This window comes from Hyperoodon ampullatus, assembly GCF_949752795.1.
Source record: "Hyperoodon ampullatus genome assembly, chromosome: 19".
NCBI lineage: Eukaryota > Metazoa > Chordata > Mammalia > Artiodactyla > Ziphiidae > Hyperoodon > Hyperoodon ampullatus.
Genome location: NC_136932.1, coordinates 12,469,870 through 12,485,897, shown reverse-complemented (window position 1 = coordinate 12,485,897; position 16,028 = coordinate 12,469,870). Strand labels below are relative to the sequence as shown.

Genomic DNA, 16,028 nt, shown 5'->3' with positions numbered 1-16,028 from the left:
GGTCTTCATTGCTGTGTGCAGGCTTTCTCTAGTTGTGGTGAGTGGGGGCTACTCTTCTTGCAGTGCACGGGCTTCTCTTGTTGTGGAGCACAGGCTCTAGGCATGCAGGCTTCAGTAGTTGTGACACGCTGCTCAGTAGTTGTGGCTCCCAGGCTGTAGAGCTCAGGCTCAGTAGTTGTGGCGCATGGGCTTAGTTGTTCTGCGGTGTGTGGGATCTTCCTGGACTAGGGCTCGAACCCATGTCCCGTGCATTGGCAGGCGGATTCTTAACCACTGCGCCACCAGGGAAGTCCTAGAGATTTCTAGTTATCTTTTTTATTGATTTCTAGTTTAACACACTGTAGTCAGAGAACATTCTGTACATGATTTATGTCCTTTAAGATTTGTTGAGGCTTGTCTTGTGGTCCAGCATTTGGTTAATGTTGATAAACTGTCTCATATGCACTCGAAGAGGATATCTATTTTTAGTTTTGGGGTGCAGTACAGAACAACTAGGTCAGGGTTTTAATTGTGTTGTTGAAATCTATATGTTTGCTATTTTTTTTCCCTCTATGCAAGATAATATTCTTTATTGGAGTATAATTGCTTTATAATGGTGTGTTAGTTTCTGCTTTATAACATATGCAAGATACTTCTAAGTTATTTCTATTTACTGTGGGGTTGCCTTTTTATCTTTTAAATATTTTTAGTTTTTGCATTATATAGTTTGAGCCTGTGTTATTAGGTGCACATAATTTTTATATTGTTGAATTAATTTTACCTTTGTGAAATGTCCTTTATCTTTAATAATACTACTAAACTACAGCAGCTTTCTTTTGATTAGCGTTTGTATTTTATATCTTTTCTGGAATAGAAGGATACTTAAAAATAACCCGAGAATTTAAAATCTCTTTCAAAATATATCTACTTTAGAATTTCTTTAGAAATATATACACACATATGTATACATATATATGGATATGCATATTTATTTATTTCAAGCTTTATTTTGTCAAGTCCCGTCAGAGAGCACTATCATTTTCTTATGATAGATGACATTATGCAAAGGAAAAATTATAAATCTGTGGTCTGAAAATCTAAAGGAGTGAGAACATAAGAAAAATAGGCAGATTTCATGATTTCAAATTGGGTGTGATTCAGAAAGATTTTATGTGGCTGAGATTGAAGTTTAAACTGAAAAGTTGGGCCATATTTTGGGAAATGTTTATAGATATCACTTAAAAAAGTTAATCTCTGAATATCTGTTCCTCAGATTTTCCCCCGCTGCATCTGTATTCCAGACACTTCACTTCAGTTCATGAAAATGGTTATGTCGCCAAAAATGACCCCTTATAGAAAGTGTACTGTTTATTATTCAGTATAACTTCTTTCTAGTTAACAAATAGCTCAATTTCAGAATTACACTTTTGTTCTGGATTTTAGATTAGAAACTTTTGTACCAGATTGTCAGTTTTTCAGTATATAAGGAGAGACAGGGGCATGTGTCTTTCTAGCATCTTAACCTCAAATGTACTATTGAGAATTTGTATTCAAACATATAATGCAGACAGCATTTGTTGTATTAAAGTTATGCCTCTAGATTTAATGCCTGGGACTAAGAAAATAGCAGCAGTAGATAAAACTGGCTTTATTTCCATAACTATTTATAATTGCTTTGAAAGTGTTTCCATGGACATATTGAAAGTCTAACATCTGTGAAGTTGAACTATAAGAACATATTAATTTAACCTGTTTCTTAACTTTTTGGGATAATGACATCTTAAAAGATAGTACTTTGCTTTAGGTATGGATTTTATTATAAGGAAATTAAGTGGATGTAAGAGGCTGCTGATACTGGATGCTGAACTGATGTGCTTCTCGTTTACTTTTACCTCATTGAGTTGATTGATAATGGCTTTTGGAGGTTCTGCAGCTAAATATTACTCTTTTGTTTCTTATTCTTTTAAATGTGTTTGGTTTTAGCTTCTAGTCTAGAATATTTGAACTGTGAGGACTATTGGTAGGTAATACCCTCTTTGTGGTGTTTTAAAGCAAATGCTTGAGATTTCCTTAATCCTAATGAAGTAACGATGTAAAGAGTTCTAGAACGATTCCTCTCAACTGAAATGGAGGAAAACTTAAGGCAAATTAACTTGGGACAAGTCAACAAAAAAGCTATGTATTATGAGTTATGGTAGTCCTCAGGTTGTTAGCACCTTGAAAATTTAAATGGATAGATTCTGAATTCAGTTTGCTTTCAGTGGGGTAATAGTTTTTTTTAAGATCAAAATACCTTGGGATGGGATTGATTGCCTATTTTTCTATGAAGTATTTTAAGATATGATTAGGTGGAATCTCTTAAGTCCTATCCCAGAGTTATTGTCTTGGTTAAAACCATACTTGGGGTGTATTGTATGCTGAAATAGTTTTTTGTGGGCTAGTCTAGAACCCAATCACTTTTTATTATACTTCTGTGAGAAAATGCACTCTGAATTCTGAGCTCATAAATGAGGGGATGTCTATATACTGTTTCATTATTTGAGAAGATGATTTTTAGACAGTTATAAATTAAGAATACAGCACATTTCAAAACTAGATCTACAGATGTGAAAGGAATGATTAGTGAGGAATTTGATGCTATTCATGTGAGACTTCTTTTCTTCCAAATATATGCATTTTCCAACATGAGTTAGTTGATTATATTACTGGTTTGCAGCTGTCAGATTTTAAGTTTGCCATTTCTATCTTTCATATAAAATTTTCTTATTATGAACATGCACAAAAGTTAAGAGACTAGTATAGTGACCCCTCCCCCATATTTTAACACTTAGATTAGAAAATCATCAATATTTTGTCATACTAGTTTTACTCATGCTTTTCTTTTTTTTTTAACTGCTTTTTTGAGTGGGGAGGACTCAAATTTTTAAAAATCGCTCCCCTTTGACCCCAGGTGTACACTATTAGATAAATCATAATCCTTAGTTAATTGCACTCATCATTGGTCATTGCATAGTCCCCCTTCATTTATTCATTCACGTTTGAAATGATCTTTATTAATGAAATAAACACCTAGGAACCTATCACCCAAAACAGACGTCTAAGTCCTGCTTTGAAACTCACCTGTATCGAGCCATCTCCCCGTTCTCGTCGCCTGCATCCTTCTACCCTACCTGAAGTGATTGTCACCCTGAATCCTGTGTTCACTAATATTTTCTTTCCTTTTTATAACAGAAATCCAGTAGAATTAAGACTATTGATACTAGAGGTCAAAGTGATGTATAACCCACATAACTGTTGCTTCATTGAGTTGATCTACATGGTTTGCTAAAAACTATGTATTTCTGTTTTGGTTGTTTTAAACTGTGTAGCAAGTGTGTTGTGTTAAGTGTATCTTATTAAGTGTATGTGTTAAGTATAACTTCGGGGAACTTAATCTTTTCGCTTTATATTACTAATATAATGTTGTATGTTGCTGGAGTTCTTTCACATTAACTGTATTACAATACTCCTCTGTGTAACTATACCACAGTTTATCCCCTTTCCTGATGATGTGAATTTGGGTTGCTTCCTTACTGCAGTATTTTATTTTTTTTTATTTTTATTTTTTTGCGGTATGCGGGCCTCTCACTGTCATGGCCTCTCCCGTTGCGGAGCACAGGCTCCGGACGCGCAGGCTCAGCGGCCATGGCTCACAGGCCCAGCCGCTCCGCGGCATGTGGGATCTTCCCGGACCAGGGCACGAACCCGTGTCCCCTGCATCGGCAGGCAGACTCTCAACCACTGCACCACCAAGGAAGCCCTACTGCAGTATTTTAAAGCAAATCCCAGACATCATGTTATATCAGTCCTACATACATTTCTAAAGAATATGGACATTTTCTTGTATAATTACAGTGCCATTATCATTTTAATAAAATTGACAGCAATTCCTTACTATCATCTACTATCCAGTCAGTTTAAATTTCCTCACTTAAAAAAATTTTTTTAGGGCTTCCCTGGTGGCGCAGTGGTTGAGAGTCCACCTGCCGATGCAGGGGATGTGGGTTTGTGCCCCGGTCCGGGAAGATCCCACATGCCGCGGAGCGGCTGGGCCCGTGAGCCATGGCCGTTGAGCCTGTGTGTCCGGAGCCTGTGCTCCGCAATGGGAAAGGCCACAACAGTGAGAGGCCCACATACCACAAAAAAAAAAAAAAAAAAAAAAAAAAAATTTTAAACATTGGCTGTGTTTTAAATAACTCCAAATAAGATCCCCGCATGACATGACATTTGGTTTTATATCTACTGAGTCTCTTAATCTAGAGCATTCTCCCCTTCCCTGACTTTTTAAAGAATCCTAGTATATCCTACTGTGGAATATCCCACATCCAGGATTTTCTTTCCTTCTTCTTAGTGTTTAATTTGTTCTAAAGGCTTGATTAAATTCATTTTCAACTATTTTTGGCAAGAATACTTCATAAGCTGTGTTCTGGGTATTTCACATCATATTGCATCAAAAGGCTCATCATGATGTCTGTATGTTTTACCTTTACAAATTCTAAGATTGATCAGTGAGTTCAAAATCAGCTGTCTATTTGGAAGTTATAGTATATGATTTCTAATTCTATAATTTTTTCAGTATTTTTTTAACTGGAATTCTTTTGTAAAGAATTTTCCCTCATTAACTAAGTCTATTTGAATACCTTGAAATATAATTAGAGCAGAAATAAATGCTTAATTATTTCTCTTAAAATCTGATTTTCAGAGTCAGGAGTTGGTGTCCAGTTACCTTCAGTGGTGATTTTTGAGTTATGAACTTTGGGGGGAGGGGCATGATTTTCTCATTTTAAGTATCTGTTTGAACTCGTGGGTCTTTATGTATGCAGTTTGTTTCAGTCAGTTGTAGTTATCATTAATTTGGTTATATTGATTTTCAGGCGCCCCTTTATGTTGGCTTTTGAGTCCTTTTTGCTGTGTATGACCCCAGTAGTCTCTTTTGCTTTTTTGCTTTTTGGCAGAATAAGATGTATGTGGCTTATCTTATACATTTCTTACCCCAGACCTGGAATCAGTAATTCCTGCAAGAAGCCCTGGTTCCTTTTTGTGGGGAATGATATTTAGAGACCATCATCTGGGCCCAAGAATATTTACTGCTCTTGGGCTCTCACTGCCTCTAGGATTTTTTATTGGGTAGTGTTAGGAAATAGGTATTTTGGAGAAGGAAAAAAACCAATTCATGTTGACATTTCAAATTCAGATTGAGGATTGCATACTTAGTTTCTTTTTTTACACTTGTATCTCTTTTCCTTTATGCTGAATGCCTTAGTTCCTAACAACAGTAACTTAATTATATACTTGCTTTATCCTGTTATAGATGTCCATTATTTTTATAATTATTGTTAATATCCTGATGCGCATTAATAATAGTAATAAGAAGAAATGATTTAAATAGCATAATAATTTCATAATACCAATATTGCTCACGGTAAGACTGCTGAACCGCATTTAAGATTTTTTTGCAGCTCTTTATCTTTATACCATATTTCCAGTAAGAATGTATAGTCAAAATTCCGTGTTCCAAAGTCACTTGAAATAATCTTTTTCTCTGTGTGGTTATGCCAACAATTTGATACACGATTAGGCTGTTGTCTTTCAGTTTTTAGGGGCTGCATTTCTAACTTGAATTTTTTAAAAATGTAAAACATTTACATGATTCCAAAGTCAAACTTTGTAACTGTTATCTATTCAGAGAATTTTCACTTTCATCCCTTCCTTCTCTAGGTAACCATTTCCTTCCTTTCCCTTACAGGTAGCCATTTTTATTAAGTTTTGGTTATTCTTCTAGTGTTGTTTTTTTTTCGTATAGAAAAGCAAAATATGTGCATAAATTCATATTTCTCTCCCTTTCTTATATGAAGTTAGCATACTCTAAGTACTGTTCTGCATCTTTCTTTTTACATTTAATCTTGAGATCATTTCATATGTGGGTATAATGATTTCCTCAGTCCTTGTTATGGTGCATGATATTTTATTGTATGTACCACCTTTTATTCAGCCAGTGATGTATTGATGGGCATTTTGTTTTTTCTGGTCTTTTGCCATTATAAATAGTGCTACAGTGAATACCTCTGTAAATATCAGTAAGTAATTTAGTATTTTTGCCAGTGTATTTCAGGGTAGATTTATGGACATGGGATTGCTAGGTTAAGAGTAAATGCATCTGTAATTTTTCTAGATATTGTCAGTTCCCTTTTATCCAGTTTGCACCATTTTACAATCCTACAACAATGTGTGGCAGTACCTCTTAACACACTGCCTCTCTACCTGAGTGTATCATGAGACTTGGATTTTTGGCCAGTCTGGTAGCTGAGAGGTAGTTTCTCTATACGATTTTACTTTGCATTTCTCTTATTCTGAATTAAGTGAGCATATTTCCATGTTTAAAGGCCATTTTTCTTTTTCTTTTTCTTTTTTGTGGCTGAATCGCGTGGCTTGTAAGATTTTAGTCCCCTGACCAGGTATTGAACCGGGGCCCTTGGCAGTGAGAGCGCAGAGTCTGAACCACTGGACCGCCAGGGAATTCCCGCCATTTTCATTTCTTTCGTCACTGTTCATATATTTTTCCCATTTTTCTATCAGGTTGTTGGTTTTTTCACTCAAAAAAAAATTTAGGAGCTCATGATGCATTACAGATAGCCTTTGTGATATACTGTTGACGACTTTTAATTTAGGGGCTTGATTTAAAAGGTATCTTAATAGTGGCAAAATGAAATGCACAGGGAGGCTCTAGATTTCTGAACTGCCGAGGAAAGACCTAGGCTTTCAGTTCATGGTAGCATTCATTTTGATATACTTTTAGGAACTATACTCTTAGTGATACTATTATATTGGTCTTAAAATTAACAATCACTTAGGCATTACCATCTAGTTAAATTTGGGGGTATAGAATTCAGGCAGAAAACCTTAGAGATAAATAATCCTGTTTAATTCTGTTTCAAATACTGTTTGAATACTTTATGAAAAGTAAGAATATAAATTTCAGATTTTGAGGGATTTTCTTCACAAAATCACTTCTGCAGTATCTGGCACATCATAAATTTTGTGAGATTGTTATATCACTTTATTATTCTGAAAGATTGTCTGCTTTGTACTATACACTAAGGTGATAAGAGCCTGAGTTAATACTGGGAGACTTAAAAAACAATTCGTAGGGTGTTGTTTACAATTTTTTTTCATACATTGCATTATTCATACATGAGCAGCTTTTTAAAATCTAGCTTTGTAATGCAACCCTAAAACAATTAAATGTCTTTTCTGACAATTAGTTGTTTTTGATGTGATTTCCAATTTAAAAATCAGATATTCTATTTTTCTAGAAGAACCTAGCAAGACATGTGACAGCAGTAACACTAGTGCTACCACTACCTCCACCCAGCCTAATCTGGAAAACAGTAACAGCAGCAGTGAACTAAATTCTTCCCAGAGTGAATCTGCTAAGGCAGCTGATGATCCTGAAAATGGAGAAAGAGAATCTCATACACCTGTCTCTATTCAAGAAGAGATAGGTAAGAATACACTTCATACATTGAAAGGAGCTTTTTTATTTTTTTAATTTTTAATTTTTTAAATAAAAGTTTGATGGGGGTGGGAAGATTTGGATTTTCTTTTTTCTTTTTTCTTTTTTTTAAACACAAGCGACACTTGCACTCAGTGTTTTTGTTTTAAAAAAATAAAAAAGCACTTGGGAAAAAATACATCTTTTTCACACCCCCTCCCCAAAGGTAACCACCACTACTTGGTGTGTAACATTTTATATCTTTCTCCGTGCAGTTACATTAATGTATGTATGTTTACAAAAAGTTTTTTTTTTTTTAAATATAAACGGGATCATTCTGCATGTGTTGTTCTGCATCTTGCTTTTTTCACTCAGTAATACATGTAGGGGTTCTTTTCATGTAATAAATTAAATTTATTCTTTTTTTAACTGCTGCATGGTACTCCACAGTACAGATGAACCATAATTCATTTACTATTTCTCTATTAATGGACATTTAGGCTAACAGTTTTTTCATTATTACAACTAGTGGTGCTTTTTAACATCCTCACCATATATCTCTGTGTACTTGTATTTCTGGCAGTATAGATACAGTAAATGGAATTGCTGGATCATATGGTAGGTACATTTAAAAAATAGTGATGGCTACTGCTTAATTGTACATTAAAAGGAATTTATACTAATCATTTACATGTATGTGTATTTCTTCATATTCTCGCTAAATTTGACATCATCTATCTGTTACATTTTTGCCAATGGTGAAAAGTATTTCATTTTAAAATTTGCATATCCCTGCTTACTAATGTAGTTGACTTTCTTTTCATGTGTTGGCTGAACTTTCTGTGAATTGCTTATTCATATTTTTTGCTGATTTGTTCCTACTGAATTTTGATATTTTTCCCAAATGAGTTTTAGGAATGCTTTATGTATTGTGAGTATTAATTTTTGATTTTACCTATATATTTATATAGTCATTGCTTGTTTTTAACCCTTTCTGTTGTTTTATAAAGAAATTTTTACATTTTTTATGCAGTTAAATTTATCAGTCTTTTTCTTTAGGATTTCTCTGGATTTTGTGTCTCACTAAGGAAGACCATCCCTATCCCAAGAACATACATATATTTTACAGTAATTTCACATAATACTTCTATAACTTCATTTTTAATCCTTCTGGTGTATAATTTTGTGTATGATATGAGATGGCGATCTGTCTTAATTAGAACCTTTTCAATTGCAAGTGACCAAACCAGCTTAAACTAGCTTAAGTGAAAAGGGATTTAATTAGCTCATATAATTGGGAAGTCCAAGCCATCACCGGGCATAACTGGACCTCCAGGTATCAAAACTCTTTCCATTTTCCTCTTTCTGTCTCACCTTTTGGATCTGCATATGTTTGTGTGTTAACCTCATTCTCTCCTAATACAGACAGGCTTTCCCCAAGTGGCAGGGAAGATGGCATCAGCGGTTTGTATTCATATCTTTCCAAGGTCTGTGACCCAAAGGCAAGGCCCCTACTCCTGCTCCAAATCAAAAGTCCTTGAGGAAGGAATTTGAGTGGCCTATCTTGGACATATTGTTCCTACTCCTGTGGCCAGGGCAGGCAAGGTATTATGATTGATGGCTCCAGCAAAAGTATATAATTGGAGTGGGGTAGGAATGGTTTTCCAAAGAAGGAGAGATGCTGTGAAGATAGGAAACAGCAAATATCCACAGTTCCACCCTAGCTCAATACAAATGTGTGTATTCAAATTAAAAAATGCCTCTGCCTAACATAATGGAAAGATCTCACCCACAACTGAAAATTTTTTCAAAAACTTCTCTCCCAAAATGAACATCTGGTAATTTTAACTGTATCTAGGATTTCTGTGTATTGTGTGTATTATTTTGATTACATCTGGTTGTGGCTTATCTTGATCCTACAATCCATGAGCCAAATTACGAACTTAACTACCTGTAACACTCATTAACCTGATGGTGGACGGTGTTCTCTGATAAACCTGGCTGCCCTTTTCTGGGAGGTTTTCTGGGAGAATGGATATGGATGAGAAGTGAGAAGCATACGGGAAGATCCCCCTTCCGGAGGCCATTCTTCTTTAACAGCCTAGATCCAGCTGACTTCTGTCAGGGATGGCCTGCTGGAAATTGCTGTAGGTTTGAATAATTATACATCCCAGTGTGACAGGTTTGGGGTTTTTTCTGGCAGTAACACCCCCTTGTAGATTGCCTGAATACCCAGCTAGTACCTAATGCCCAGAAACTTGGCTCAGAGTCCCTGAGGGTAAACCCCCTCTACTGGCCCAGTTTGTCTGCCCCAGCCCCCAGGTGAGCGCAGTCTGTCTAGGCTCCTGCCTCTTGACTCATTAAACAGTGAGTTAGGGAGGCTAGGGCCAGGCAGCTCTGTACTCAGCCTCCAGGCTGCATCACAGTGATTCACTCTTTTAAACAGGAATGTGGCCTTTGGGCAAGGTGTGCTAGACAATGACCTCCACTCTTAGCCTTGTTCCCTCTCTCTGCTCCTTCAAGTCGTACCCCCAGGGATGAATTTTCTGCCTCCTTTCCCTTATTTGCACTAAACTTAGCAAGTGGCAAAGGACTGACTCTCACCTGTTGGATTGTTGGCTCTAAATTGAGGCGCTTAATTTAAAAAGTGCTGTGCCATTCCCCTTCTGCTTTTAGGAAGCCTGGCCTTGACTAAATGATGTCTAAAAAGTCTTTATTGTAGAACTTCAAAGACAGTCCCAAGAAGTAGCCACTATCGGGAATTCTCTGGCAGTTCAGTGGTTGAGACTCCACACTCTCACTCCTGAGGGCCCTGGTTCAATCACTGGTTGGGGAGCTAAAATCCCACAAGCCGCGTGGTGTGGCCAAAAATAAATAAGGTTGCCGCTATAGTTCATCGTGTTGGCACAGAACTCTAGCATGGGTAGAATCGTGGTCTGAGAGCCGAGAGAAAATCGTGGCTAGTCTAACTAACCAACTGCTTTGCTACCACACATTGAAGGTTACTAGCTTTCCAGCCTGAGATGGCAAGATACCCAGTACCCCTACCCCATCTTGATTTAGTCAGTGCCATATTTTCTGCTTGGTTTTTCATTTGCCAGTGCCACACTGTCTTAGTTTTTAAAAGCTTTAAATTAAGAAAGAAAAATGAGATCTTGTTCAACTGTCCGGCCAGTGGAAATTGGATACTGATGCAATCGTTTTAGAACGTATAGAAATTTTCAGCTGAAGTGAGATTTATGGAAAAGCAGAAATTGCTCCTTGGCAGTTGAATCTGTCACTTTAAAAAATTAAGATATAATGAAAATGTGAGAGGCCTTTATTATATCTAAAAAAGCTAATATAGTTGATTTTCACATGTATAGTTATCTGCATACACAGATAATTAGATTCTTTAGGAAAAAATTCACTTGACATGTTTATAAGCTTTAAGTTATTAGGTATTTAAACAGAATTTCAGTGGAAATCTTTCTAAAATTAATTATATCCTTTACTTTTAATACAGAAATCCATGTGGAATATATAAGGCAATATTTTATTAGTGTGCATTTTGAGTTATGTTTGTTACTTGTAAATCTGTAGCAGCCCTTCCTCTTTTCTAGTAGCTGAGCTTTAAAACAGATAACCTGGCATGTTTGAATTTCTGTAAAATGATAAATGACTCACAGTAAAGTTCTGACATACTTTCTTTGGAGTAAAACTTTAAGAATTAATGCATTTGCTTTGGCTGTTCAAGGACTTTTTATTTTCTGGATCTTAGTTGTCTACCAGATAGAAGTTTTGGATAAGTAAGGTGTTATTACTATATGTAATTTACTTACTGTTAGCAATTACTTTTGGCTTTTTATTTAATAACAGGTGATTTCAAATCAGAGAAGTCTAATGGGGAAATAACTGAGTCTCCTGGAGGTGGAAGAGGAGCGTCTGGTTCAACTCGGATTATCACCAGGTTACGGAATCCAGACAGCAAACTGAGTCAGCTGAAGAGCCAACAGGTGGCAGCCGCAGCCCATGAAGCAAATAAATTATTTAAGGAGGGGAAAGAGGTGTGTTTTTCCTGTTTAAAACGAAAATCTCTGGAATGTAAAATAATTTTTAAAATAGGGGCAGGAAGTTTGTAGAGGTACTTTTGAACTGTATTTTCCTCACTTCCGAGAGTGTAATGAGATTAAAAGTGTTAGGTTTGTATTATGATAAGTATAGCTGTACACCCAAATTTCAATCCATGCATAGAAATGCTGTAAATGGGTAGTATTCTTTCTTACTATATGGTTAGTTTTATTGTATATAATTCTAAAGAGATAGAGGCTGCTTCTTCACATGTGGGAACAGGTAGGCTATTTGTGGGCTTTACTGAAGATTTAATGCTCAGTTCTGGCTGTAGTCATTTTAGATGAACCTGCAGCTAAAAGATAAGACTTACCCCTTGATAGCAGAGCACAGTGTATAGAACAGCACAGCATCTCAACTCTGACTGTGAACAAAAAGATTGAAGCTAGGACTCAGTATTTCTGTCTCCCAGCAAGCCATGATGATAGAATAAGGGCCACAGCTGTGTCTCTCAGATTTGAGAATTATTTGCAGGTTAGATATGCAGTGTTTTGTTTTGTTTTGTTTTTTAATGCAGTGTTTTTAACATCAAAGAAATGGCTTTAAGGCAGTGGCTTTCAGACTTTTTTACTCTGACCCTCACTAAGAGATTTTTCATAGCAACCCAGTACATACATCAAAAGTTTCCTGAAGTAGGGCTTCCCTGGTGGCGCAGTGGTTGAGAGTCCGCCTGCCGATGCAGGGGGACACGGGTTCGTGCCCCGGTCCGGGAAGATCCCACATGCCGCGGAGCGGCTGGGCCCGTGAGCCATGGCCGCTGAGCCTGAGCATCCAGAGCCTGTACTCCGCAACGGGAGAGGCCACAACGGTGAGAGGCCCGCGTACTTCAAAAAAAAAAAAAAAAAAAAAAGTTTCCTGAAGTAGTATTTTACTATGTGGGAAGCATTCTGGTATTTTCTTTTCTAGTCTATTGTATTATATTTCTTTTTTCTTTTTTAAGCTGAATAAGCCCCACTATTGATTTCACAGTCCACTAAAGGATTAGAATCAACTTTTTTTTTTTTTTTTTGCGGTACGCGGGCCTCTCACTGTTACAAACCTGTGTCCCCTGCATCGGCAGGCGGACTCCCAACCACTGCGCCACCAGGGAAGCCCCTGAAACATTATTTTAACGTATCCATGAGCTCTTATCTAAAGCTGGAATGATAAAAGGAGCAGAAGAAAAGGTATTTTTAGGAATATATGTTTGCGGGAATAGTACATGTAATGCCCTCATGCCCTCTTTTGTCTCTAACCCCTGTATATTGTAAGCTTGAGAGAATGGTTGGTGAATGATTATATATCACACATTTAGTTTCATGTGTATATTTGAGATACATGAAAGTACTTAATAATGTCCAACATATAATAGGCACTTTAATAGAGCTTAGTTTTCTTTCTTTTTGCAGACATATCTTGGTTGTTTAATTATAAACAATTAGCTTTAGCTTTTAACTCAGCTTTTAAACTTCAGAAGTTTAGGGACTTCCCTGGTCGTCCAGTGGTTAAGACTTCGCCTTCCAATGCAGGGGGTGTGGGTTCGATCCCTGATCGGAGAGCTAAGATCCCACATGCCTCTCTGCCAAAAAACCAAAGCATAGAAAAACAGAAGCAGTATTGTAACAAATTCAATAAAAGACTTTAAAAAATGGTCCACATCAAAAAAAATCTTTAAACTTCAAAAGTTCAGTGATAAGATGTATCTTAACTTATTTTGAATGATAAATTACAAATTATTGAAAGATAGTTGATCAAATTTACATATTTGACATAAATAATGGAGTCTTTTTATTTTCTTGGTCAGGTACTGGTAGTTAATTCTCAAGGAGAAATTTCACGGTTGAGCACCAAAAAGGAAGTGGTCATGAAGGGAAATATCAACAATTATTTTAAGTTGGGTCAAGAGGGGAAGTATCGCGTCTACCACAATCAGTACTCCACCAATTCATTTGCTTTGAATAAGCACCAGCACAGAGAAGACCATGATAAGAGAAGGCATCTTGCACATAAATTCTGTCTGACTCCAGCTGGAGAGTTCAAATGGAATGGTTCTGTCCATGGATCCAAAGTTCTTACCATATCTACTCTGAGACTGACTATCACCCAGTTGGAAAACAATATCCCTTCCTCCTTTCTTCATCCCAACTGGGCTTCACACAGGTAAAGGAAACTAAGGTTTATTTATTGCTGTAAATATAGTAAATATTTACAAAATGATTATTGCAGTTGCACACTTTAAACTGTCATTACTAATGAATTGAATGAAGTCATTTTAGTCAGCAAAACACTGAGGATGTTAGGAATATGAGTAACTTTACTTCTGAAGTTACCGATCCAACACTAACATTGGGAAGATTTCTGGAAAGCAGAGTCTTTATTCCTGGAACCAAGTGGAGTCCAGACAGAGTTCCAGAACATCATGGAAGGTTTAAAGATTTGGAGGACGAATTGACCTCTGAGATTCCTCTAGTGTTTAAAACCTATGATTCTGTGAGGTAGAAACTTCCAGTAGCAGTGTATTTTATACCTGCTTAGCCTAGAAACATATGCCCTATAAGGTGAAGTCTTCATAAATTACAGCTCATGTGCTTTTAATTTAAGATCAACAGGATGAAATTTTGTTTTTTCCCTTCTGAAATTTAGGGCAAATTGGATCAAGGCTGTTCAGATGTGTAGCAAACCCAGAGAATTTGCGTTGGCTTTAGCTATTTTGGAGTGTGCAGTTAAACCAGTTGTGATGCTCCCAATCTGGCGGGAATCTTTAGGACATACCAGGTAAGTGAATTCTGAGCCTTGTGAATGGTGTGTTAGTCTCCTTTTTGGAATATGAGTCTATTAATAACGAAAGTTAATGTGTTGGAAAGGCCATAATAAAGACTTAACTCTTCTTGACCTCATTTTCCTCCTGTAAGATGGAGGAAAACATGTAAGATGTAAACCTGAATAAACATTAGTTCTTATTTAGGATATAGGATTACAATGAAGATGAGAAGAGATCAGGTATATGAAAATTAAAAATATGTTCTAAAGTAAAAAGCGTTTTTATTGAATAGAAAGAATGCTTATATTTTTTGAATATTCTGGAATGTGCTAGACATCTTGATTTATTTAGAGTCGAGTATCTGGCCAAAGATCATGTAGCTCCTAAGTAGACTCAGAGTTGTGTGGCTTTAGCAGACGGTTAACGAAAAAGAGAAATTTTGTGACTTGAATCTACTTTTTAGCCCTAATGGATTTATTTTTTAACTTTAATTTTTCAAAAGTTCTTATTATAAACCTAATATGAGCTTATGGTAAAAAATGTAAATTATTATTCAGTGTAAAAAGTAAGGCTCCTTCTACCTTCCCTGCCCCTCTACAGGGCCCATTCCAAAGGTATAATGCTGTATTTTTTTTTAATTTAAATATATTTTGTGTTGCTTTCTACACCTGTGTTTTATCTTTTTTAAAAAAATAAATAAATTTATTTATTTATTTATTTATTTATTTATTTATTTATTTATTTATTTATTTATTGGCTGCGTTGGGTCTTTGTTGCTGCGCGTGGGCTTTCTTTAGTTGCGGCGAGTGGGGGCTACTCTTCGTTGTGGTGTGCAGGCTTTTCATTGCGGTGGCTTCTCTTGTTGCGGAGCCTGGGCTCTAGGTGTGCGGGCTCCAGTAGTTGTGGCATGCAGTCTCAGTAGTTGTGGCTTGCGGGCTCTAGAGCGCAGGCTCAGTAGTTGTGGTGCATGGTCTTAGTTGCTCTGCGGCATGTGGGATCTTCCTGGACCAGGACTGGAACCCATGTCCCCTGCATTGGCAGACGGATTCTTAACCACTGCACCACCAGGGAAGCTCCCTGTGTTTTATATTATAATGAAAAATTTTAAGAAAAGTAAATATGGCTGCTAAATATTTTTTATCTGCTAAGGGTTGCTTTCAGTTTTCTGTAGTGTTTTCCCCCCATAAATCTTATGGATACTCTTTCCTCTCTCCCTCCTATTTTGAATGTAATTGCTGCTACTGGTAGAAGCTTCCACAAATGGAATGGACTTAATTCTTCCTAGGATTAAAAAAAAAAAACACAACAGGGTTAAGTTAAGTTGCTACGAACGGTGCAGCCCAGGAGAGGAGAGCTAAATGGGTGGCGTGCCAGTATTTTTCTCACTGCCGCCTTTTCTCAGGGCAGGAAGAGCAAGGGGAAAGTCAGAGGCAATTGTGAGGCCTATAATTTCTCTTTTTCCTTCTCGCATTTACTTCCAGACTTTCCCCAAACTCTTCTGTCCCAACAGTCTCCTATTCAGTGCTCATCCTGAAACTTGTGTTGGTGGTCTCTGGTGGCAGAGACCAGTATTTTGAGAACTAAAGCAAAGCTAAATGTTGCTAAAGAAAACTTCAGTACTCAGATGTAACTTAAAATGACTAAGTCAAAGCTTTTATAAATTCGTTT

The 16,028-nt window shown here is 36.7% G+C and overlaps 1 protein-coding gene across 3 annotated transcripts in view; it reads left to right on the top strand.

Annotated features, from left to right (window-relative positions):
* Positions 1–16,028, top strand: part of BPTF (bromodomain PHD finger transcription factor) — a gene marked incomplete at its 5' end in the record, with an annotated part of 142,575 nt that overhangs the window by 55,038 nt on the left and 71,509 nt on the right. For 2 of the 3 annotated variants that reach the window (XM_079725122.1, XM_079725120.1), the window contains 3 exons: positions 11,369–11,556; positions 13,404–13,759; positions 14,243–14,374. In XM_079725122.1, coding sequence (XP_079581248.1) covers positions 11,369–11,556; positions 13,404–13,759; positions 14,243–14,374 — 676 coding nt within the window. Of the gene's footprint in view, positions 1–7,331; positions 7,521–11,368; positions 11,557–13,403; positions 13,760–14,242; positions 14,375–16,028 lie in introns of all 3 variants that reach the window. The other variant, XM_079725121.1, reaches the window with a different exon arrangement.